At 40.1% G+C, this 24,985-nt stretch overlaps 1 protein-coding gene across 1 annotated transcript in view; it reads left to right on the top strand.

Annotated features, from left to right (window-relative positions):
- The first annotated feature begins 6,367 nt into the window (after positions 1-6,367).
- piwil1 (piwi-like RNA-mediated gene silencing 1) overlaps positions 6,368-24,985 on the top strand; it is a 35,290-nt gene continuing 16,672 nt past the window's right edge. The window contains exons 1-8 of the mRNA XM_015972126.3: positions 6,368-6,736; positions 7,055-7,140; positions 16,494-16,596; positions 16,987-17,115; positions 17,199-17,413; positions 18,951-19,072; positions 19,187-19,267; positions 20,454-20,651. Of these exons, the coding sequence (XP_015827612.3) occupies positions 7,072-7,140; positions 16,494-16,596; positions 16,987-17,115; positions 17,199-17,413; positions 18,951-19,072; positions 19,187-19,267; positions 20,454-20,651 (917 nt within the window). The 5' untranslated portion in view covers positions 6,368-6,736; positions 7,055-7,071. The remainder of the gene's footprint in view (positions 6,737-7,054; positions 7,141-16,493; positions 16,597-16,986; positions 17,116-17,198; positions 17,414-18,950; positions 19,073-19,186; positions 19,268-20,453; positions 20,652-24,985) is intronic.

Below are 24,985 nucleotides of genomic sequence, written 5' to 3'. Positions count from 1 at the left end.
CGCCCCAAGGTGCTTCACAACACAGCCAGTCACACACACACACACACACACACACACACACACACACACACACACACACTGCGCAACACTATTAAGCAAAATTGTAGGATAGGTGGAATTTAGCACAGATCTTCAGATTATGCATGAGAGTTGAGATTGTAATCTCTGGTTTAGTGTTGTTGTTTTTTATTTATTTTTTTATTTTATTTTACTTTTGACCCAAATGATAAAATTTGTTTGCAACTCAAATGTTTCCGTAGTTTGGCGTGGAAGGAGCATCAACACATATGAACCAAGAAGAACTGGCAAAATAAAACTAACAAAGAGAACTGGACGTGACCACGGTGAGCAATAACAGAGCTAAACATGGAGAAACCAGACAGAGGCAAAGCAAAGGGTTAAATACTGTTGAAAGAGAGGACAATGGGGAACAGGTGGGACAATTAGCTGATGATGAGGAGACCCGGGGGATCAGCTGACAGAGGCCTGGACAAGAATAAACCAAAGAACCACGAAAAAGCTAATATTAGATAACTAAACGGGACGAGCTGCAGAAACTAACAGCCTGAAACTAAAAACAGGGAACTGAGGGAAAACAGCTGGATCATAAAACCAAAGAGCTGATGGACCAGGGTGAGACTGAAACACATGGGACATGAGACACATGAGAACTGAAGCTTGACATGAGGGAGAGCAAGGACATAAAGCTGTGGAGATAAAACAGAGAGGATGAGACAGAAAATAACAAAAAGACAAGAAATAAGCATCATGCAACCTCTTTATTTGGCTTTTTATGGCTGCCCTTTCTCACCAATTCTGTTCACAACTTTTATGGACAGGATTTCTAGAAGCAGCCAAGGTGTTGAGGGAATCTGTTATGGTGGCCAAAGGATTGTGTCTCCGCTTTTTGCAGATGATGTGGTCCTGGTGGCCTCATCAGAACGTGATTTACGGCTTTTGCTGGAGCGGTTCGTATCCGAGTGTGAAGCAGCTGGGATGAGAATCAGCTCCTCCAAATCTGATACCATGGTCTTGGGTAGGATGCCTTCTCAGAGTCAGGGATGAGATCCTGCCCCAAGTGGGGGAATTATCTCAGGGACCTGTTCACGAGTGAGGGAAAGATGAGCGTGAGATCAACAGGCGGATTGGTGCTGCGTCAGCAGTGATGAAGGCATTGTGGCGGTCTGTCACGGTGAAAAGAGAGCTGAGCCTGAAGGCCGGTCGAGCTGCTTTCAGTATGCTGGTGTTATCTCCAGCAGTCAACGGGCAAACAGGCGGGGTACACCCTGGACAGATTGCCATTAGTGTTAAATTAAAATTATAGTTTCATAAATAGTAGTAATGATAATAACATATTAATTATAATAATACTGGTAATAACGTTTGGATTATTTGTCTAATCTATCAGGGATTTTTATTAGTAAACCTGCTAATATGTTTCCCCTGCTAAATTCTCGCCCCCTTACACTTACGTGTCAAAAAAGCAAATGCTGTTGCTTTTCCTCTGCAGTCTAATCATGTCCAAACTCACTTCAACAATCTTCTCTGGAAAACATTTCGACCTTCTCTATAAAAATCCCTGCCTCTGCATCATTTCATCAGTAAAATGGAGTCAAATCCACATTCTGTCATCTGCTAAATAAGGAAATGCTGCAACAAATACATCCAACATCCCAAGCATGGAGCTGCAGCGCCGAGGTCAGCACTTATTACCCAGAGACAGTCAGCACTTGTCATTGTTTTTCATACTCAAAGAGCATAACGTGACTTCCACTAATCCACAAAGTAATTACCAAGAAGCTTTTCACAGGTTCCAAGGATCGCGGCTTACATTTTAAATAAAATATAAACAAGGAAAAAATATCAAACCCATTAATCTTTCATTAAGCTCGCCGGATAAAAAAGAATCACTTAAAGTATCATTCGCTACCATCACTGCAAGGGCAGAAGCCCCCCGCTAACATCAAAGGCTTCTAGAGAAACAGAGCGGGAGCGAGTGAGTCAGTTAGCTGAATTTGGCTGAGAACCAGCTCCTTGTTGGCTTTTAATGTGAATGCACTCATAATGGCAGCAGAGAAGGCACCAGCGCTCTTTAGTGGGCTTTGTGGCACACCAAACAATTCACTGTTGTTGTTCAAAGAACAGCTGATTCAGGCTGAATGTTGACAAAGGTGGAGGACTCGTCTTCAGCTGGGGCCCATCTTTGTGTCGCTCAGAGATCAGAGGCTTCTCATGGCCGAAGAATGGGAAGACTTCGTTTGAAACACACACACACACATATACACACGCACACACACTTGTGGTGCAGCAGGAGGAGTGGCTGACATATTTGTCGGGCCTATGTAAAAGCACCCTCTGACTCATTAGTGTGTCTGGGTGGGGCATTTCCAAACTATTTAGCAACTCTTAAATGTAAGCTGGGGCAGTGGTTTTCTATCGTACGTATTAAACTATCGGATGATTTGACTTTGCAGATGCGGCTGCTGTGGTTAACGACAGCAAGGCCACAGACCACCTGACAGGAACACAATGCTGGCACCGACGTCCCGTCTTCTCAACAAGTCTCTCACAGTTGTTTAAATTCGCTTAATCATCCTGGCGGTGATGCCAAGTAGGTTAATAACATGCAGTGGATCAAGGTTGTAGCATCGGCAGCGCCGCTAGACCGAAGAACGGGTTCAGCGGGGAGTAAAATAAAGCTATCACAATAAATGTTCCTAACAGGCCTGTGCTGCAGTGCTTCGCTTTCAGGATCCAGTGGCATGTTCGTTTCTGTCTCCGCTGCACAAAGCAGGTGATGTGCTTCACAGGCCCGCTACATTACATGAGTTAGTCATGGCTCCCACTGAATTAAACACAGGGAAAGACTTTCTTTTTATCTTCTGCCAAAGAGCTAAATCTGACCACTGCAACCGACGCTCGCCCACTTCAAATCCTCCCCTTTGATAGTGAAATCGTAGGAGCCTCACACGTATCAGCTCGGCCTCGTTTTTTAATGATTCTCCCGCAAACGTTGACAACAACAACAAAAGTAAAGCAAAGAGAGGATTCCCCCTGCAGAGCAAACACTCCACATTTACACGGGTGTTCTGTTTGCTGCACAGGTGAGCAGCTTCCTGGTGTAAATAACTGGATTGGACGTGTGTTATCCGTAGCTGGATGCAGCGCCTCGGCTCAGAGAACACACCAGAATGTTTTTCGGTGTTTTTTAGCGACTCATCTTTGCTTGTGGGGCGTTGTGATATTCTTGGACAAGTAGGGATGAAAGCCTAAGGTCCTGTGGCTAATGAGACACCGAGGCAGTGGGAATGATGGTTTTAATTACTGCCCAGGACTGGTCCACAGGGGGCGATTGCTGAAGAGCATGCTGAGTGTCCTGGGTTGGGAGTTCAGACTGATGCCAGTCATGCTGCGCCTAGCTGCCTTTGATGCTCACTTCCCTCTGCTTTATTCCCACATTGTGCTTATTAGATTCGTTGCTGCAGATGCTTCACTGCACCTTTGCTCAGACCGACGCTTTGGACAAAGGAGGGCATGGTGACTGAGAGTTTAACTTTAAATCCCCGGAAAGTTTCAGCGATGCATGACATAATCTGCTCTGGATTGCAAATCTGCATTGTGTCCATTCAACTGTGGATGTGTAGTAGGAAAAAAACGCATCAAAAAACAACTACAACAATCTGTAAATGACACAGTAGAAGGTCAGATATGAGGCTAGAGGGGGTACTGTCTGTCTCTTCAGCTGCTGCCAGCAGGAGGCTGCCGCTGCATGATCTCTGTCGCTGTTCTCCTGCAGCTCAGCTGTGGCCCAACCCTTGTTGACTTTTCAGAGATCACAGTGAGGCATCCTCGTGTGTGTGTGTGTGTGTGGGGTGGGGGGGTGGGGGGGTGGGGTGCTCTGACTCCGCTGTGGTCAGACACCCCCACACACACACCTTGACCTCATACCCCTTCAAAATAAAATAAACAGTATGGCAGACAAGTTTTATCAGATCATCTATAAACGTATGGTTTTGTGAAGACTCCTTGGATGAAACTTCTCTTGCCTTCCACATTTAGGTGAGCTTTTCAGTGCTCTTTTATATATATATATATATATATATATATATATATATATATATATATATATATATATTTGCATTTCTTCAGTCTGTAAACACAAGCTCTGCACCTCAAGGCCATCAGCTAGTTGGTTTTTTTCAGCAGAGCAGGAAACTGTATGTTTGCAGAGCTGCATGGGAACCCACTGGAACTGTGTCCTTGGTGCTCGGATTGTCAGGAAATGAAAGATAAGGGCTTAACCATTTCTAAAAAGGAGGATTGATACTTTTACACCAACGTGGTGGAAAAGGGAAACTCCTGATTTTATGCCATTGTGGGTTTATTTGATGATATCCAGCTGTCAGAAGTGAACGTTTGACACATTTTCAGGCTTTTTTCAGGTGTTTCTGGAGTACAGATCCCCACATTCATGAAATATGTGTTAGTGCAAGTAAAATACTCAAATTTAATGTTTTAACATGAAAATCCAATGGAAAAAAACAATAAATATTGGGAAAATCTTTGTTTGTTTTAGGTTTTTCACTAGGAATGGAAGGCAGATTGAACATAATATTTTTTTCACAGCACAATGGGCTCATTAAGCACGCTTCCACAGCGATCAAAAGATGTCATTTAAATTTTTATCTTCTTCCCTTTCTGTTTTTAACCCAGTAGCTTAAAGCAGCATGCTTATCCCTCACAGAGGACATTTCCTCTGCTGTGTTTGTCAAAGGAAGTGATCTCCACCTTCTGGTGCAGGATAGCTGTGATCCTTCTCCACCATCACTGGCAAAGTCAAGCTGCACAACAATAATGTCCCTATGATTGTAGCTCCAGCTCTGGCCTATATTCTTTTGGAAATGGCGTGCGTGTGTTTGATGTAATGGCTGTGTTGTGTTTGTGGGGAACTCTCTGATGCCGAGCAGATTAGGTTCCACAAGAGATTAATCTAATTTTCGTAACCCGCTTACTGATACCGCAATGGAAGATCTTTATTTTTTGGAATTCCCTCTTGCTCTGGATTTGCAATCAGGGGTTCAAGCTTAATGGAGTCACTATGAATTATGTAAAACGAACGCTTTGATCTAGTTTTGTTTTTAATGACTGAAGCAGGAAATTAGGTTGAAAACAAATGCCATGGATCCACACAGAAACGTGTTGGTGAGAAGTGTGTATTTTTGGGAATATGCAGCCAGTTTGATATACTAACTGTGTTCCATGTTTCCTTTCATCAGCTTTGGGCCGTAGTATCTCACAGAGCGTGATTAGCGTAAGCGTGGAATCCGCGCTGCTGGAGGCTGTGGGGCGAGCTTGAAGCCTGAAGCGCATTCATCAACGTCCCTGGCAGGGTGCACCTTTCTCAGCCTCACACCACTCAGCTTGCAGTCCTCTCACTGACACCATTTTCTTCTTTTTCTTTCTTTTTTAATCTTTTTTTTTCAATAGTCTTTGTTGTTGTCTCCTGTTAGAAATAGCTTTACTTTTGAAGAAAACTTTCTTCCTTTTCTATCAGAGCTTTAAAGGTGCAGCACCATTGTGGAGGTGGCACATTGTTCTGTTTTGCTGAAAGCTGTCTGCATGCACAAAAAATGTCACTGCACATTTTTGCTTCAAGCTTTTGCTCCTTATCTTCCTCCTTTTTTATGCAACAATCAGGCTTGATGACATTCATGTTCTGCCGTTTGCTTCATCTCTCCACAGTCTTCCTCCTGCAGGTAACAGTGACTAAAACAGGCCCTCCCAGAACTGTCCCCCAGCTCTGAATTTATAATCACTCTTAGATCTCAGACATGAAAGACTTGCATGCATCCTCCTAAAATGCCCTCTGAGGTGGCAAGTTCTCTTTTAAATAACAGAATGTAGAGTTTGGCAAAAATTGCAACTATTTGTGAAGCTTCTCTTGAAAGAATGGCATGAAATGCATTTCTGACTTTGTGAAGTTATTTCCTGATTAAACTGTTAAGTTAAATTCTCGCAAAGTCTCCATAGATTGGAACCCTTCATGTTTGCTCCGGATCTGATGACAGTGACTTTCATTTTGTTTCTCAGAGTTTAGCTCAAAAATGGCATAAAGAAAGTCTTGAAAGTATATCATGTGACAAATAAAAGACAACTGCATCATTTATTAATTAATAACACTTTATTTTAACAGGAATCAGAGGTCATTTAACAATGAGAAGTATGTTCACTAGGTTTTTAAGAAACTCAGCAAAACTGCTGTATTTGGTCCAGGACACGTCCTGTGAACTGAAGTATTTACCTCCATCTAGCGGTCATAGTGGAGATTGCACCATATAAAAGAAGAAAAAAAAACGGGAAAAGGAAAATGTGCCCTACATAAAATGAAATCACTGCGCCATGAAAAGTAGTACCAAAGATAAATCTTATTTATTTGTCAGAAAGTCAAATAAATAATATACATACAATTATTGTTTAAAGTATATACTTATAAAAGAAACATTTTTACCATATAAAGTAAAATACTATCAAAGAAGGCTGATCAAATTGTGATGGCGTAGGAATTTGTCAGTTGACTTTCTTGAACAATAGCTCGGAGGTAACTACGTCGTTTGGTCTTTTTCTGCCGCCTTAAGCAGGTGCTGAGAAGTTTTTTCGATTAGAAGGTGTAAATATCCAAAACATACGACTTTTCTGTTTTAGCCATAGCTAGAATTAAAGTGGAGTAAGGGATACCGTAAGTATATATTAAGTTACATCTGTTTTTGGGACTTACACTTGCTTTTGATAACATTTGAATGGCTAGCAAATGGTAGCCAATTTAACTAACAATTTTTGTTTTAAAATTTCTAGTCACTTTTTCGCCATTTTTTCGTTTGCTACCATTAGCGACTGTTGTGAGGAGATTGCCAGCATTAAACTTTAGACGTTTTTTTTAAAGAAATCTAAATATATTATTTCTAGATACTTAACAACGTTTTCAATCACACTATTTACAACAAAGTAATAAAGCGCGTGTTTTTATTCGATTTATTCATTTATTTTTACTTTTCAGTTGAAAGCCGTTGGAAAATGACTGGTCGGGCACGAGCAAGGTCACGTGGAAGAGCACGTGGTCAGGAGACCGCAGCTCCAGGAGTGGTAAGTAAAGCTAATATGATACAGATTATAAGCAGGCATTTAAAATGTTTGCAAGTTGATTTCTCTAGTTGTTACACCGCTCTTGACGGGGCAGGTTTATATCGGTCTCATCGACATGTGTACTGGACAATTCGTTTCCATAGGCTCCAATAAGTTCTTAAGCCAAAATGGGAGGTGGCCACTACCGCCATTTTGACTGTGTCACAGATTCCGTTAAGCACAGACAATTCCAAAAATGGGAAGAGAAGTGCAGCTGAGGGTGGGGCTGTACGGCTGGGATCAAATGACGACACCCGTGGAACTGAAGCTGAAGCGATGTAGCTACAAGCTAACTCAAAGCTAACTTGGAGGTGGAAGCTAAGCTAACAGAGGTAGCAACCTAGCTACAACCGGAGTTAACTGTGCACAACACCAGAGCTTCTGACAGATACGCCGGGCTGACCGCTGGGTAAAATCGGGTGGAACACAGAGGTCTCCCGAGAGCTCCACAAGCCGGCATCGGCGCAGCAGCTGCAATCAGAGATGCGCAGAGCTGCCGCTGGGAGCGGTTTCCATCCGAGAGCTCCACGATCAAAGATGCGCAGAGCTGCGGGAGGGTACCATACCAATAGTCGGAATCCAGCTCCTCCCAACATGTTATATTTAAACCCATTTTCTAAAATGCAGCGGTATGTTAACCCTCTGGGGTCCAGGGTGTAATTTTCCGTTTTTGACAAATTTAGAATTTTCCTTTGTATTTCCAAAATAAAAACCATAACCACTGCTTTATGTGGTATCAATCTTTTCAGCGCAACCTGGACTTTATGGATTTATAATTATTTTTTATATTTGGACATAAAGGGGTTTCATGTTAGACCTTAAATCACTCAAAAACATAAAATCCGAATTGGAAAAAAGTTGTTTATTTTACTGTGAAACCAACAAAAAGTTTATGACAAATGTTTTTTTTTAATAATTTAGAATGGTAATCTAGACTGAACATTTATAAAAAATGACTAAATATAACAAATAAAAAAAAATTATTAGCCCTCTGGGGTCCAGGGTGTAAATCACCGTTTCTGACTCATTTTGGTTTTTCTTTTGTATTTTCTAATAAAAACAATAAATATTGCCTTATGGGGTATCATTTTTTCAGGACAACCTGGACTATCTGAATTTATACTTATTTTATTAATTTGGCAATAATGTACATGCATTTTGGAGTGGGGAGCGGCTCTGTCTCACACTGAGATCTGACAGCTGCGCGGCGCCGCCCACTCCTCTTGTTGGATCTCCGAGGAGCTGCATCTCTGCCTTCATCCTCTACCTCATCATGACCCAACTATTCTGTGAGGAAGGATGGATCTGCCACATTGTCATCAACATCCTCGCTATTTGCCTCAGACTCCAGCTGCGAGTCTCTGTCCACTTCCTCTGCTTCTAGTTCAAAAAACAGCCGTACTATCTGAACTGCCTGGTGGACATTTATTCTTATCATCATTTAAGCCTAATAAAAGCCTGCTAAACTGCAGAGACAATATATCTGTCCGGATCGCTCCAAAATATGAAGTTTACTGTCAAGATCCAGGGTTTCCCTTACATAGGCGTAGCCGTGGCGGGCCGCCACGGCTGAAATCCCACCGCCACTCCTACAACATCCCAAGTTTTATTGATTTTTTTTTTTTTTTTTAATTTTTTTTTTTTTTTTTTTTTGCGCTGTTTCCCGAAGAAGCAGCAGGAACTACTGTTGTTGCTGCTTGTGATCACAGCCGGCAGGTAGCAAGGAGGAGGCACGGCAGGGTGGTTACAGCTATGAGCGTACGGATAAAGCATTTTTGACGAATACGAGCATGAAACGAGTGTAAAACTCGGAAATATCTGTAATCGTGCTGAATGAAATTCTCATTGACTGTCTTCAAGCTCTGTGATTGGCCAGTCAGAGCACCCGCCCCTCCCTACACACAAAACTGCAGCCGGGAGCTCCGTCAGCTCGGTCCATGCATCAACGCACACACACAGACAGTAAAGACGGGCGTACACTGTGCGACTTTTTCACTTTTTTGAGCAGATTTTCCACTCGTGCGAGAATCCGCAAGATCGGGGCGCGTTTTGCGCTGAGCGTCGTGTAGTGTACAGGGGGTTACGAGAGGCGATTAACACCACGTGACCAGCTACCGATCAGCAATCGTGAGCTCGCACGGACTTCGGGAGTGTTTGATATTTATCTCGTTCCTCATGAGGGTTGAAGCGGCGCAGCGAGCAGCTGCGACCCAAAAAGTATTAGAACCGCTCACGGCGCATTCGCAATCCTGCATCAACACTGCTCGCCCGCTATTTCCCTAATAACACACGTTCGTTTTTATTTCTACACGTTTTTTTTACTCACAAAGTTTGTCAAGAAAGCGTGTTTGTCGTGTTCATGTCAAATTAAACTGATCACAAAACACAGATTTACTTTTCTTTATTTCGTTTTCCTCATCCAACCCCCATAAATCCCTGTGTGTCCTCCTGCAGCACTCCCGAAGGACAACAGGCAAAACAAGACAAAAAAGTCTGATGTGTTGTGTAAAAACTGCTATTTTTAGCATATTTTAGGTCCGACGTGTTGCTACCAGACGTACAGTGAGCACATGACTTGTGAGATCTACCCTGCGCTGAAGTCGTACAGTTTAAGCTGAAGCTGTGTTACGAGTGAAAAAGTCGCACAGTGTCCGCCCAGCTTATTATAATGTTCATTGTAATGCATCTTGATGTTCTTAACAAATAAATCAAATCAAAGATATTGGTCAATAATGCCAAATATGTAAATTTGTGTTTCAGTCATTTTTATACTGGCTTAGAAATACATTAAGTCTACTAAGCAGGGGTGTAGAAAGTTTTTATTAGGGCCAGCCCAGTAATGATCTTGGACCAAAATAAAGGGGGCAAAAGAAGATGTTTTTCCAGACGCCAAGAAAAATTAAATGCCAAATCCCCCCTGCAAAGTGTGTCACTGAGAGTTTAAAACAGAAATTATTATTGTGCAAATATTGGTGTACTCACCTTTAATACTAGTTATTACAATGCAGCAGTCGCTGGATTGGTGCAGTTCAAAGTGGAGTTAATCAAATAAAACAATATTAACATAAAGGTGAGATGTGTCATAACCCCGCCAACACCACCATAGCTGGAAAAATTCCTAGGGGAAACACTGAGATCAGTCTAATTGTTTGTTGTTACTCCATTCGCGCCACTCCTTTCCCCGCGAAGCGGCTCCTTTTTGCGCACATCTCGTTACTCGTGCAGCCTTCCTCTCTCTCTCAGCTACATAATGATACTTTATATCAATTGAATATGTGAGACTTCCACCAACAGCTAAAGGATCTCACGTTTTTGTGGGTTTTTTATGTTCACAAGCACATTCCCTCTCACGGATTACTAAACTGCTGTTTTGACAAGTTATCAGATTGTCTAAAAATAGGTAGTTTTTTAGTTTAGTATAACTCCGCTTTTACGTTGCCTGTTAACAAAATTTTAAAAACTGGGGTGTAGTTTATAATCTCCTTTTTAAAGCTGAATTGAAACCGAAACTCAGTGAGGCGGAGTCTTGCTGCTACAGCGTCCCAAATCAGACCTGTTAAAAAGATGCGTATACGCATCCATGGACCCGAGAGGGTTAAATGCACTGGGTTTTACCCTATTACATTTAAGTTTCATGGTTAAACAGTACTTGTTAAAGTCTAAGCTCAGCTAGTGCAAAAGATGCAGTGACCTAAAATACATAAATATAATTTTACTTACCGAAAAAAATGAAATTGGAGACTCCATGGACGCTCTATTAGTGCAATTAATGCCACAGCAAGTCATTTTGTCCAACAATTGCACAGATAATATCCAAAAGGAATGCACAAATGCTACAACTAATTGTCTAAATTGAGAGACTTAAAATCGCAGAACAGTTTTCAGGCGAGGCCAAAGCTCAGACTGAGGCCTTTCCTCGGTGGTCTGATGCTCATTAATTATTCAGAATTTTTGGCATTTAATATGCTTAAACAGAAGAGTGACAAAAAAATTCACCCCCTCAGAGTTGTCATGAGTGTAAACTAGTTCTATTAAACCTAAAACATGTTTTGGAACCAGGCTGTAAACATGTTTATTTCAGCAGTGAAATTGGTATTTTTAACATGGGAGTCAATGAGGATTTGCTCCCTTCTGACACCAGCCTCCAGCGGATGGGGGTGGAACTGCAATTTTTGTCACTTCCATGTTGGCTTAAATTTCAGACCCGAATTATGGGCGCTTGGATCAGTCTCTTAAGAGTGTGTCGGCGTCCAGGGTAGGGATGGGTACCTTTGACATTTGAATCGATCCGGTACTAATTCCCGGTACCTACGAGTCGATACCGGTACTTAACGGTACCAATTTTCGATACTTTTGAGTGTTTATTATTTTAATTCTCTTTTATAATTAAATATATATTTTTCTCAATATATAACCATATTTGATAAATATCACGATAAATAACATACAAGTTTGTATTTTAACATCGTCCTTGTAGTTTTATAAGCTGATAATTAAACTGAAGCAAACATCTTTACTGTGAACTAAATTTACTGTGTATCTTCATTCCTTTTGCCGTCCTTTTTCATTTGATATTTCCTACTGGGAAGTTAGAATTTCCGAGGAGAAAGCGAACGCACCATTAGCTGATAACAACGGTGGCAATGGAAGCTAACATATCAAGCTAACGTTATCTTTAACAGTTTATTTAGCTGCTGGAGCAGATTAAAACGATGATGCCTCAAACTTAGATCGTTGTCACTGGTTTTACCTTCACCCAATCACCCGTCACATTTAGTAAAGTAAAGCCAAACTTAAGAGCGCGTTCATGTTCTTCTAGTCGGAAATTCAGAGTTCCGAGGAGAAAGCGAACGCACCATTAGCGAAACGGAAGCTAACAAATCAAGGTAACGTTATCTTAAACATTTTATTTACCTACCGAAGCAGATTAAGATGAGGATGTCTCACTTAGATCGTTGTCGCTGGTTTCATCATCACCCAGTTACCCATCACATTTAGTGAAGTGGACCCAAGCTTTAGCGTGCGTTCTTTTTACCATGCTACTCTGTTTACAACGGGCTCGCAGGGACCGGCGACATAACGCTCTTGCGCATGCGCAACTGTCTTGGCAGTACCGAAACGAGGCACCGTTTGAAATTACGTGAATCGGTGTTCGGTCGGTACTATGGAATTCGGTCGGTACCTTAAAAAGTACCGAATTCGGTACTCATCCCTAGTCCAGGGGCAGGATGCTGTTGTGAGCACGGGTCCTTACCGGTCCAGCTAGGTCGAGTCCTTGCCCCAGCAAGACCGGAAGCCAGCAGATCTCAATTCGGACAGTCCAGCCTTCACCTCTACGATGGCCTGTATGTCTCGTCACAGCCGTGAGGGCAGCAACATATAAAGCAAACAAGCTTGCGCTCGCAAAAATCGAGCAGGAATTTTTATTTAGGAACTACAGCAGCTTTACGTCCATCATCAGTGTTTGTTCACAGCAGCTTTCAGGTAAAGTAATTTTGTTTAGTCTTAAAGCTTTCAGGACTTACAGGTTTACTTTGGTTTCATGTATATTTAATCTAGCTTAAAATTAAAATGAATGGTGTGGTAAACATTAACACATTACTATAGAGTATTAACATGTAGGTAATTTATATAAACAAAATGCATCAAAAATGTTGAGTACAGAGGATGTTTTCTAATGTTAATTGGGTCTTAGAACTTCTTATTTACCATAAAATGGGTGTAAAAGTAATAGACAGGCTTTTTAAGTTAACTACACAGCATTGAAATGTTTTCATTGTGCATTTGTTTACTCAACTTACAGATGCTTTCTGGAGTTTTCCCCTTTCAGATATTATGTATGATTTGTCAGAAATCCGTAAAAGTGATTATCTCATGTACTGTGATATAATGTAAGCCAATATGTCTTTTTTTTAGCACACGCCCCCTGTCCTGCAGAGCTCCGTGCAATAGGAAACTGAGCGCCGACCAGAATTAACCAATAATGTTAGACTACAGCTTTGACGCTTCATATTTAAGGAATACCTTGGCTGTTGCAGAGTTGCTAAACTTTTTACGGAGGAGAGTCTCCAAAATATAAATATATGAGAATATGACATGAGAATAATACTTGTATAACAGTGTGTTTTAGCTCTGTTTGTCGGCCACAGAAGCACATTTATAAACAGAAATGTGAAGTTGCCATCTTGAAAAACCAGAACAAGAGAGTTTGTGTGATTTGCATGTCAGCCACTAGATGGTGGTATCGGATAAGAGAAAGAAGTACTCTGGAAAGAAGCTTTAAGTTTAATAGTGCTTAGATCTCTCAAATGATCTGTACTTTTTTATTTATATTATATACACTTTTGGCATTCTTGTTTGTGGGTTAGGGTTAGTTTTGTAATATAACTGATCAAATAAATAATAGATTAAGCTGCAAGAATTAAAAAGCGCGCTGTTTACAGTAGTAACCAGCAACAAGTAAAGACTCATGCTTCCAAGGGGGTGGCTGCGTTGGTGAAGACATGTTCGCAAGCCCTATTCCCTGCTTTTCTTTTAAACAGAACAAAACAAATGTACTGCATGTTATGTTTGTTTTAACTTTATTATTAAAAAGAACTCTTACTGTTAAGCATGCACTATTCTGCACACCTACCTCAGTGCTGGTGACTGTGGTCTTGGAAAATGAGTCTGAGGAAGATGTTCCAGACAATAAGAGACTGGTTTGTACGTTGTCAGCGGTGCTCTGTCCTGGAGGAGATATCACCAGACCACCACACCACTACAATTAATAGGCAAGTAATTTATGTAGGAACCTCAATTTAAAAACAACACTGGTTTAATTTGCTAAAGAGTCAAAATTGTTATACTAGGGCATCAATAAACATTCTCCTCATTGCATATTTCTCTCTACGCCGTAGATGTATCAGCCGTCAATTGAGCCAGCCCAGAAATCCCTGTAGATGGATGATGTAGTGGACCTTGACAGAAAGCATCTGAAGGCACACACTGCAGACTGCCCTGTATAATGGCATAGGTCTCTGTTTCAGCACTTCATCCACATTTGGGATCCTCCTGCAACAGATCCAGCTACAGTGCCAAAGACTTCCTGTTCACTCAGTTTAAATAAAGGATCCAGGAAAAGTCACTCTCAGGTTAATCCTGCATGAACTGTACATAACTGTTCCATATTTGTTTTGATCTGTAAATAATTGTCACGTATTATAATTAATCTTTTCCCCTTACCATCTTTTCATTTTGTTCATGTAATATGTTCAAAAACACCTGTAAATAATAAAAGTAGCATTAAGAATGATAATGAGTATTCAGTTAGTGTTTGTTTTAATGATTGTCTTCAAATAACAACTAATATAACTGTAGAAGGCCTCTCCCAGAGGAACCCCAGGCTAAAGCCTCTGCTGACTCTTGACACTTTGTTTGATTTACAAAAATATATTTAAGTCTGAAATTGATATGTATTGATAAGAAGTTGCTATGTGTATTGTTAATTTGAAAACTATTTACAGAGCAACCTCAGAATTGAGATTAAATATTTTTGATCACAATAGTAAAGGAACTATTTCAGAACATGTGTTTCAATAAAATCAGAACATTAATATTTAAGTGCATGGATTAATAAATCTGAACTCATGCAGTAGGAACTAGGAAATATGAAATGCTAGAACCAGGCACAACTTTATATATATTTTTGATTTTAATTTGGTTAAACTGATTTTTTTTTTCTTAACGTTCTTGGCATTTTGCACCACACAAAGTTAAACAAAACAATGTGGATTGAGGTGTGTGTGTGTGTCTTGAGAGAGAGTGAGAGGGAGTAAAAAAATAAATAAAAAAACCCGATCGTAGCTGATGCAGCACGTCAGCTCTCTTGTCAAATGCACCAGGTAAGTTACGAAAAAAGTAACTTTAAATATTCAACCGAAAGAGGCGAGCTGAAGAAAACTTAGGGAAAATTGAAGAAACGTGAGCAACAGTGAAGCAATCACAGTGAGATCCGTTACTGTCTGTGTGTGTGCGTGGATGAGCCGGATGGACTGCGCTCCTGGCCGGCTAGAGAGTTTTGTGTGTAGGGAGGGGCGGGTGCTCTATGTGACTGGCCAATCACAGAGCGTGAAGACATTCAGTTACCCAATGAGGATTTTCCTTCAGCATGATTGCAGATATTTACGAGTTTTACTCGTGTCATGCTCGTACTTGTCAAAAATTCTTTATCCGTACCGGATACTCGTTTAAGACGAGTATCCGGCTCATCTCTAGTTGTAACACCACTCGCCTCACGCACATAAGTGACCAAAACAAAGCAGCATTGCTGCACTCCCAAGTTCTACACGTCACCAGAACATAACCAACCGCAATACAATAAAAGCAGTGTTATACAAAATGGAAGGCCTGTAGTGTATATTCTCCTACAGTAACAATTTATCAATTTTTTTGAGTAATTTATTAGATTTTTTTGGTTTTGATTAACTGTGAAATAGAAAAATAATCATTAGATTAATTGTCTAGTCATTAGAATAGTCGACTATTCGATAAAATAATCGTCAGAATGATCGTTTTAAAAATAATCGTTTACCCCCAGCCTTAGTGACTTCCGCGTTTGCCTTTCACTGATCTTTTTTTTTTAATACATGCCCTCTCAGTTCTTTTGTTATAATTTATGTTGTCTGTTTTTGTTGTCCTAACAAGCAGTCTTAAAAAAAAATAGTAAAAAATACTCTGTTCCACCACTATTTAAAAATAAAAAATAATTTCTGTATGTAAAATTTGTTAAAAAAAAAAAATTATCACTCAGTGGTACGATGTACAAGGAAAGAGGAGCAAATTAGGTTTGAGTGATTTTATTTTATTTTGCACTGACTATGATTCAAATGAATAAAAAAACAACTCAAATAATTTTGGTGAGTGACTCAAACTCAATTTAATAAATTGAACAGGGTTTTCCCCAGAAAATTAAAGAAGCCACACTTTCCGCTGCTGTTTCTCACCAGTATCAGCTGATGGAGGGCTCTAGTTTCGTTGCGCCATTCGTGTCAGCGGACACAGTAGGGTCGGGGAGGGGGTGGGGCATGACGCTTAGCCTGGCGGGTGGCCAAGCAAAGCCTAGCGATCTGCCAGGCATAAAAAGCACTGGGGGAACCCTGATGAATCAAGTTTTACCGTCACTAATCCAAACAACTAATCTAAAGTGAGCCCAACTTTAGAATAGAAACTTGCTGGTGGATCTCGATTTGTCACCTTTTTCACTATTGACATGTTTTCATGGCTGGTAGTTTGTCCCACCCATATTGATTAAACTGTTATATTTTTCGTTGCAGAGCAAGGCTAGTGAGCCTGCACCTGTACCGGCTCCCTCTGCTGAGGCGGGGCTGGTTGGCAGAGGCAGGCAGAAAAGAGGTCCAGGACCTTTCACTGAAGAAGGTAAAGGCAAAAATCTAATTCGGATCTATGTCTTGCGTGAACGACCTCAAACAAAATGGTTTGAAATAAACAAATAATACTAATAAGCCCACATGAGAATTATTAATCTATAGTCTTTAAAACGTGTTGTACATGTAGAGGTGTAGTCTGGGTACTTTTAAAAAGACATTAAAGCAAGCAACATTTTGAGGAAAAAAGATTTCAAAGATCCGACCACTTTCTTTAGGATGCCTCCTAGAGCCATATTGCGTTTCAAGCAAAATGGTCGAAAATGTTCCAGAACAAAGTTACAGACTGCCTTTAAGCAGAGCTAAGATATCTGACAATTGTTGTATTTTGAGTTCTGCTACAGTGGCTTGCTAGTTCTGACAGATTTGTCGGTTTTATTAGCTGCTCTACAGATTTCAGCTGGATTTCAGCAGATGAAGCTTGGAGAACGAGGTGGGCGTCGTAGGGATTTTCATGACACTGGAATCAATACCAGACAAGTGATGGAGCATGTGAAGGACTCAAAAACAGGTCTGTCAGTTTAAGTGTATATTTTCCAAACGATTTTTACTTTTATTTGTTTGAAAGCTCACAATGTGTGTACGCTTCTACAGGGTCATCAGGTGCAGTCATCAATTTGACTGCAAACTACTCCCGTATCCTGTCCCGTCCTGAGTGGGTTCTGTTCCAGTACCATGTGGACTTCAAACCAGTTATGGACTCTCGGCGCCTGAGATCTGCCCTCCTTTTCCAGCATGAGGAGGTTTTGGGTCCAGCTCGAAGCTTTGATGGAGCTCTGCTTTTCTTGCCTCACAGATTGCATAACAAGGTACCATGTGTGCAAATGACATGGTTGGGTTCTATTTTTTCCATGAGCCATCAATTTCTGCATTTGATATAGGGCTAAAAAGGAATTCACACACAGTTTCCATGTAAAATTGGGGTAATTTTATAAATAAGTATTGCAGCGATTCAATTTAATTTCTATATAGATTTTGTGTAAACATGCAACCTAATAGCCTTTTTACTTCCAGCATTGCATACTTACATTGCATTTACTTATTTTAATGTTTTGCTGAAAAAATTATTTCTTTTTCTTATTTTAATACTTTCCTTAGTATCAAATTGGCACTCTGTATTGGAAAATACTCAATCAAATTACTCTAAATTGGATCAGGAACAGAAAAACGTGATCGGAATACTCCTAGTATTTACAGTGGGGCAAAAAAGTATTTAGTCAGCCACCGATTGTGCAAGTTCTCCCACTTAAAATGATGACAGAGGTCAGTAATTTTCATCATAGGTACACTTCAACTGTGAGAGACAGAATGTAAAAAAAAATCCATGAATTCACATGGCAGGATTTTTAAAGAATTTATTTGTAAATCAGGGTGTAAAATAAGTATTTGGTCACTTCAAACAAGGAAAATATCTGGCTCTCACAGACCTGTAACGTCTTCCTTAAGAAGCTTTTCTGTCCTCCACTCGTTACCTGTATTAATGGCACCTGTTTGAACACATTATCTGCATAAAAGACACCTGTCCACAGCCTATTGTGTGTGTGTGTGTGTGTGTGTGTGTGTGTGTGTGTGTGTGTGTGTGTGTGTGTGTGTGTGTGTGTGTGTGTGTGTGTGTGTGTGAGAGAGAGAGAGAGAAACATGCCTTGAATATAACAAACGTGGTGGGACCTGTAAATGTTGAGGATGAATCTGTAAGAGGACAAAACAAAAAGCAGTTCGTCAGAAAGTTGAGTAAGCAACGTTAGTCTTCATAGGGGAAGCCATTTTAACATTTAATAAGCAATCAGACCCCTCTAACTCCTAAAAGTTGCAGATTGAGCAGAAAATGTTGCACTAAGTGTTGTACAAAATATATAGAGAAAGCAAAGCTATTTGCTTTTCTTTTTTTTTTCTGCTGATTCAAAAAAAAAACAATCCAATCGGTGACTGAAAACCTTGATAAGATCCGAACTGTGAAAGTATTTTATTTGTCACACAACTTGAGTCTCAAGTGTTCAGTTACCCAGAAAGCTGTTGGTAGATAAAATTTCAATTGAAGTCATCCTCACTTCTGCTGTGTTGTGTATAACATTACAATATCAACTATTCACTTATTTGGTTTCATTTCCACTTAAATTGATTCTGCTTTTCTGTTGTAAATGAACCTAAAATACTATAAACATTCAACAGATTGTTTCCAAAAGCGCACACAACCATGAAATACATGAAAAAGTATAACAATTGGTGTTAGTTCATTGCTTTATGATATTTTGATAAATGCACTTTTTAAGTTTTAAGTAAAAAGTAATGTCAGTGGAAAACTACTTTGATCCTTAAACACCCACTCAATTTGAATTTCCTGTTTAGGAAACTGTAGTCTGCAGTCAAACCAGGAATGGTGAGAATGTCCAGATAACAATCACCTTGACAAATGAGCTGCCTCCCACATCACCAGTGTGCATTCAGTTTTACAATATCATTTTCAGAAGGTAAGTTTTGTACTTGTAGTCTTAAAAACATGCTTAGTAATGAATAAAATATGTTTTTATTAATTAATTTATTTTATTTATTTATTTATTTATTTTTTTTTTTTGCTTCTACAGGATCTTGAGAATTCTCAACATGCAACAGATTGGACGCAATTACTACAACCCGGATGATCCACTTGAAATTTCACAGCACAGGTATGTCAGCTATTTTATACTTTTTTTTTTTTTTTTTTTTTTTTTACTTTTTAGAAACTTGAATGTTGACTATCAGGAAAAAAAATTGGCAGCTTTAAGAGAAAATAAAATAAAATTAAAAATATAGACATCATTTATGCTCAGACGAAATAGGCATTTAAATTCTGTATTTCCTCTGTAGTTGCTGTAGCATTGTATTGTGCAGAGATCGATTAGTCTGCTGAGACCGGTTTATGTTTGGTCTTTACTTTCACTTGTGGTTCTGGAGTACATCGTGTAGAAAAGTAAAATAAATGTTACGTGCATGGTGATTAAAGTAAATCTCTTCAAAGTCGCTCTCATCTCGGATTATAGTTTTATGTCTTGCTGCTCCAGCTGGTAGTTTATGAACTCAAGCAGATTGATAGGTTCTCCCAAGTTTGTCAGAACCCACACTTAACATATTAAAGTTACAGTCCCATTAAAGCAGTGAGTTGCAGACATTTCTGCACTTAAGAACTATTTGTTGGTTTAATCACCCCAATCCAACCCCTAATACTGAGTGTCAAGCAGGAAGCGACTGGGTCCCATTTTTAAAGTCTTTGGTATGATCCCGACCATGGATTTGAACTCATGATTTCTCAGTATAAGGGCAGACACTCATACCACTATGCCACTGAGAAGGTTAGCAGATCAGCTACTAGCAGATATAAAAATCCTTCACCTTTCGGCAAAATTTGCTGTTTTGAATCCAAGCAGGGTCACCTACCGTAAATCTTCTAATACAGGCCCGGGCCTGTTTTTGACTCAAGCTCATCAAGCTCCAGGCCTTTATTGGAAGGAGGACCAGAATTAGAGGCAGGCCTCAATTTCTATTTGAGCAAAGTGAACTAATGGTTGGCTGGAGTTTTTGACAATTAAAATTGCGCCCACATTTTCAAAGTTAAACACATTTCTTTTAACAACGGTAGTTTCATCCTCATGACTCGTCCAAAATGTAATTAGCTTTGTTCTGTCTTTCTCTGTCTGGTTGCTCATCACCTGCTGTTCATCTGTTTTTTATTTTTAAAGTTTATATCAAGCTGTACTCAATCTATTGAGGAAAAGTAATTTTGAAGTATATATTGCTATGGTTTTATCGCCCAGATTATCTTTTGTTAATCAAATTTAAAATAAATAATAAAATTTCTGTTTTGCTCTTTCCCAGTTTGACCATCTGGCCAGGATATGCTACCACCATCTTGCGCTATGAGTCATCTATCATGATGTGCATGGATGTGAGCCACAAGGTACTGCGCAGTGAGACAGTCCTTAGCTTTATGGCTAACCTGGAGCGGAAGTGTCAAGGCCAGAACTACCACGAGATGTGTGAGAAGGAGCTTGTTGGCCTTATAGTTCTCACAAAGTAAGAATAAGCAGGTATTAGTAACTATAGGAAGATCTTTAGTGACATCAATGTTGATTTCTTGCATTGCATCATTAGTTGGTGTGACAAGAAACTTTATCTTACCTATAAATTGATTGTAGTGCTTGTGTGGATGTAGGGTTGGCAGGGATTAACCAGTTTGACTATTAACTACAGTGTGAAATGCTGCTGTGAACCCACCGTAAAGATGTCTCCAACACTGCAAATCAAAAAAAGTAATTAACTAACCAAAAGTAAAACTAAACTAATGCAAGCAGCAAAACCAGTGACAACTACCACCAGGACCTATCTGTTTCCACCTAGGAAGCGCTTGAATTCTCCTGTGATGGAATATTTGAGATTCCCAAAGCTGCAAAAGGACAAATTCAGGACAATGACTCGTCCATCTGCAGAGCCAGCAGAAAAAAGTTGGCACCCCCAACTTGTTATCAAAACCAAACTCCGCTGGTGATCGATTCAGCCCCAGACTGCCAGTGTTTTTGAGCGTTTTAACTGTTTTTTAAAGAGTCACAGAATATTGTGCTCTATGACCATGTAAACTCCCAAAACTAACAAAGTAAAGAGTAGACTCACCCCCACAGCTTCTGCTTTGCAGAAAAGATCAGCCCAACTTTCCTTGAGACAAAATAACCACAGTCCTCCAGAACTTTAAAAGCCTTTAATTTTTCACGGATGATGGGTCCAGGGCTTTCTATTAAATTATAACGTTTTCTCTCGTGTCACGTGACGTTATGTGACTGCCGTGGAAACCGCTGTCATGTGATGCAAGTCTGTTCCATTTAACCAGTTTTTTATATGTATATATATTGGACCAAGGAAGGACGATGTCCTCGTAAGCAAGGCGCCTTGACATTGGGAAAAAAAAAAACAATGCTTCAAAGCAATCCCAGTCGGTGGTAGTTGTGTTGCTGTCAGCCAATCAAAGGTGAATTGTCCAAATATCAGAAAGCTAGACTCCCAAGTCCTGCCATATTTTGCCTCTTTCTCCTCCAGCTGAATTCTCCATTCTGAAACATGTGCTCAAAACTTTTTTCCCCAAGAGTGCAACTTACAAAGCGTTTATTTTCCAATACACAACAAATGTATTAGTAAAAATACAGGGTTCCCACGCATCCTGGAAAACCTGGAAAAAGATAGATCAATTTTCCAGTCATAGAAAATGGGGGAATTGAAAAATGTCCTGGAAATTGAGTTGTCCTGGAAAATAATTTTGCCTCCTTGTGGATAAACAAATGGATTAAACATTTTGGGCAATATGGGGCTGTAGCGCTTTTCCTTTCTGCATCTAGCCGGCACAGCGCCCCACGTGACTCTTCCAACCAATCAGATTGCATATTCCCCTTCAGTTCCAGTTCTGGTTTTCCATCTGTCTTTTTTGCTAGATTCATAGATTTTTCACCCCAACATTTATTTCTCCAAAGAAGGGCCAAAAGTAGCGACTCAGTTCAAGAGTATTGCTCTTATCGCAGTTTATAGAGTGAGAGGTTTTTCTTCTTCTCTCTGAGTGACAAAGGAGCAGAGGAGAGCTTTGGGGTTTTTTTTTACTTAATGTCTTGAGGTGCGCGAACATGACGAGAGCTTCGGGATATTGACGGATAACAGGTAGTCTACCGGACCCGCGCTCCACTCAGTAATTCATACTTGTTCTGTCATCCGACAGGAGAAACAAAAATATGTGAATGAGAATAATGTCATGAATTCAGTTCTATCAAAATACTGAAGGGGCTAAGTATGTGCTCAGAGAGCAGAGCCTCAGCTGTTCATGCTGTTTTTAGCTAGCTACACAGACCACAGCAAGGAGGCAGTGAGAACTGAAGACTGGCATGGTCATTTGCACAAAGTTGTTAACGTAATTAAATTGAAATCAATACGGCAAAATTAATAACTAGAATGATTTTAAGTGGTAACTATAAATTTATCATAGTAATGCTACATACAGTCCAGACTAAAAAGGTAGCGAACAACTTTAAGTACTTATCTCTGAGGTAGAATTAAAAAAAATGTTCAGGTTCAATATGTCTGTGGTGTTGGCGAGAGATATTAGCCTAGTCATCTACCCTGAATCTTGTTTCTGGATGATTGGACTAACCTAAAATGACCAATACTGGAACAACAAAATGCAGTTTAACATCTAACCATGTGAAATAAGCAGTAAAGCGTAATGTGGTGTGTACAGTTAAGTATAAACATAGAATATGAAAGATATAAAACAGCTAAGGCTTGAAAAGCAGGACTAATTTATTGAATAAACAATCAATATAAACTAGGAATGCACCGATAGATTGGCATTTGATCGTAATCGGCCGATAGCGGCCCTATCGGTTTTGATCGGAGTTTTCAAAATAGCTCAAAGCAGACCGATCAGGTAGGGTTGTCACGGTAACCAGTGTAGTGGTAAACCCCGGTAAAAAAAAAAGTTGACAATAATCGTCTTGTTTTTTAAAAAACTATTATCTTGGTGGGTTTACCGTGGCTGCGGTGTAGGCACTGTGACCCTTACCAGCCACCATATCATCTGCTGAAGTTGCTGGCGACACATGCGCGCTTTGTTGTTTACGACCAAAACTTTCTTGAAGCTAAAGCTGAAATAATGGCCAAAGGAGGAGACGGCAGTGCTCAGGGGGACATTTTTTATCCCTCAAAGAAGACAAAGTCGGAAGTACGGGTATCTTTTGGATATTTGAAGAATGCCGAGGGAGTTTATAGAAGACGGCTATCCTGTTTGCAGCACGTGCAGAAAAAGTGTCTGTGAAAGGCAGCAACGCCTCAAATCTCATGACACATCTGCGTGACCATCACCCACAACTCTACAGACAATGCAAGGCAAGCTAACGTTTGCGTTTTAGCTCAAATGCGTGATCCGAGGATTTGGGTTGAGGGAGAAAGCAACGAGTCGCTATATAAAGCAGCCGCAGCACCGCTACCTGCATATAAACCGTGTCGCGGACACCCCCATGTTGAAATGACGCTATGCATTATGGGCTCGACACACGGGAGGTGACAAACGACAGCGATCAGTGAAATTTGTCGTCGTCACTTTTATTACCTGTCACACCGGAGGCGATCCGCGGCAGCGGCAAAACCGTCTATGCGTTCTGTTCCATGGCGAAATCGAAACTTCCGTTGTTTTGATTGGCTGTGTCAGGTTGGATGGAATTAAGGTTATTTAAGCGGTTCAGAGTTAAAGTGGTAGATATGTTTCACAAGGTGCTGCTAGAGTTATGTGAAATCTTACTTCTGATTTTACTATAAAACATAATAATAATCAACTTCTCCTACATGTTTGCTCGGAGATGTACGGAGCATCCTGTCCGCTCATTGGTCAGTGAATGAAACCTCCGTTGATTGGTCCTCGTCCGAGCGACAGCGATGAAAAGTTGAAAATATTTCAACTTTCTGGGATTGCGTCGCCTGTGCACGACACATGCACAAGCGCAAAATTTCACACGCACTTTTTTCGCTTTTCGCTTGGTAGGAGGGAGACCCACGATTATCGTGTTGTCGCGCATGTCTCATTAAAAATGAATGGAGGAGAGGCGATGTCGCCTCCCTTGTGTCGAGCCCATTACGGGGCTCCCAAGGGCAGATAAGAGTTGGTCTCTCTCCGAGAATAATTATGAATTTAACAATGATTACTGCCTGATGACATTTTCCCACATCTGCAAAGCTCACTGGAAGGACACAAACCAAGGACAATATTTTCCTGATATAGGGTTTATTACTCAAGCAAGGGTAAAAAAGTATCTGATTAGAAGGCTACTTGAGTACCGAGTATCATCTGATCTAATATTTTTTAAATGATGACATCAAACAGACATAAAATAAGAAGTTATGGGCAAATATTGGTATTTTAAAGACTAAAGGGAAAAAAATGTAAACAAACAACATAATTACAAAATAACACATTTTAGGCAAAATTTAGACACAAACTGAGGACAATATTTCCTGACATACAGGTTTTATTTAATTGTGTGAAAATGTAGCACGTTTAAAAAAATACCGAAAGCCGTGGTAATTTTGGTCACAGTAACCGTGAGGTTAAATTTTCACACCGTGACAACCTTAATACAGACCATTTTAGATTAGGTTGCATTTCCTTTATTCCCAGATTATGTAGTTTGTAGCACTCATTATTATAATGTTGTAGAAACACAGGGCATCTCAGCATGTTTTTCAAGCCTAGCTGTGTTTGAAGCAGAGGTCCGCTGGGTAATTAAGATGGTGATGTCACATTACTCATTCAACTCCAGCTTTGGTGTCTTAGTCATTTTTGGTCAGATGTTCCCAAGCAGTGAGATTGCCAAAAAGTTTTC

This window comes from Nothobranchius furzeri, chromosome 17 (genome assembly GCF_043380555.1).
Source record: "Nothobranchius furzeri strain GRZ-AD chromosome 17, NfurGRZ-RIMD1, whole genome shotgun sequence".
Taxonomy (NCBI): domain Eukaryota; kingdom Metazoa; phylum Chordata; class Actinopteri; order Cyprinodontiformes; family Nothobranchiidae; genus Nothobranchius; species Nothobranchius furzeri.
This window is presented reverse-complemented; position numbering and strand designations above follow the sequence as displayed.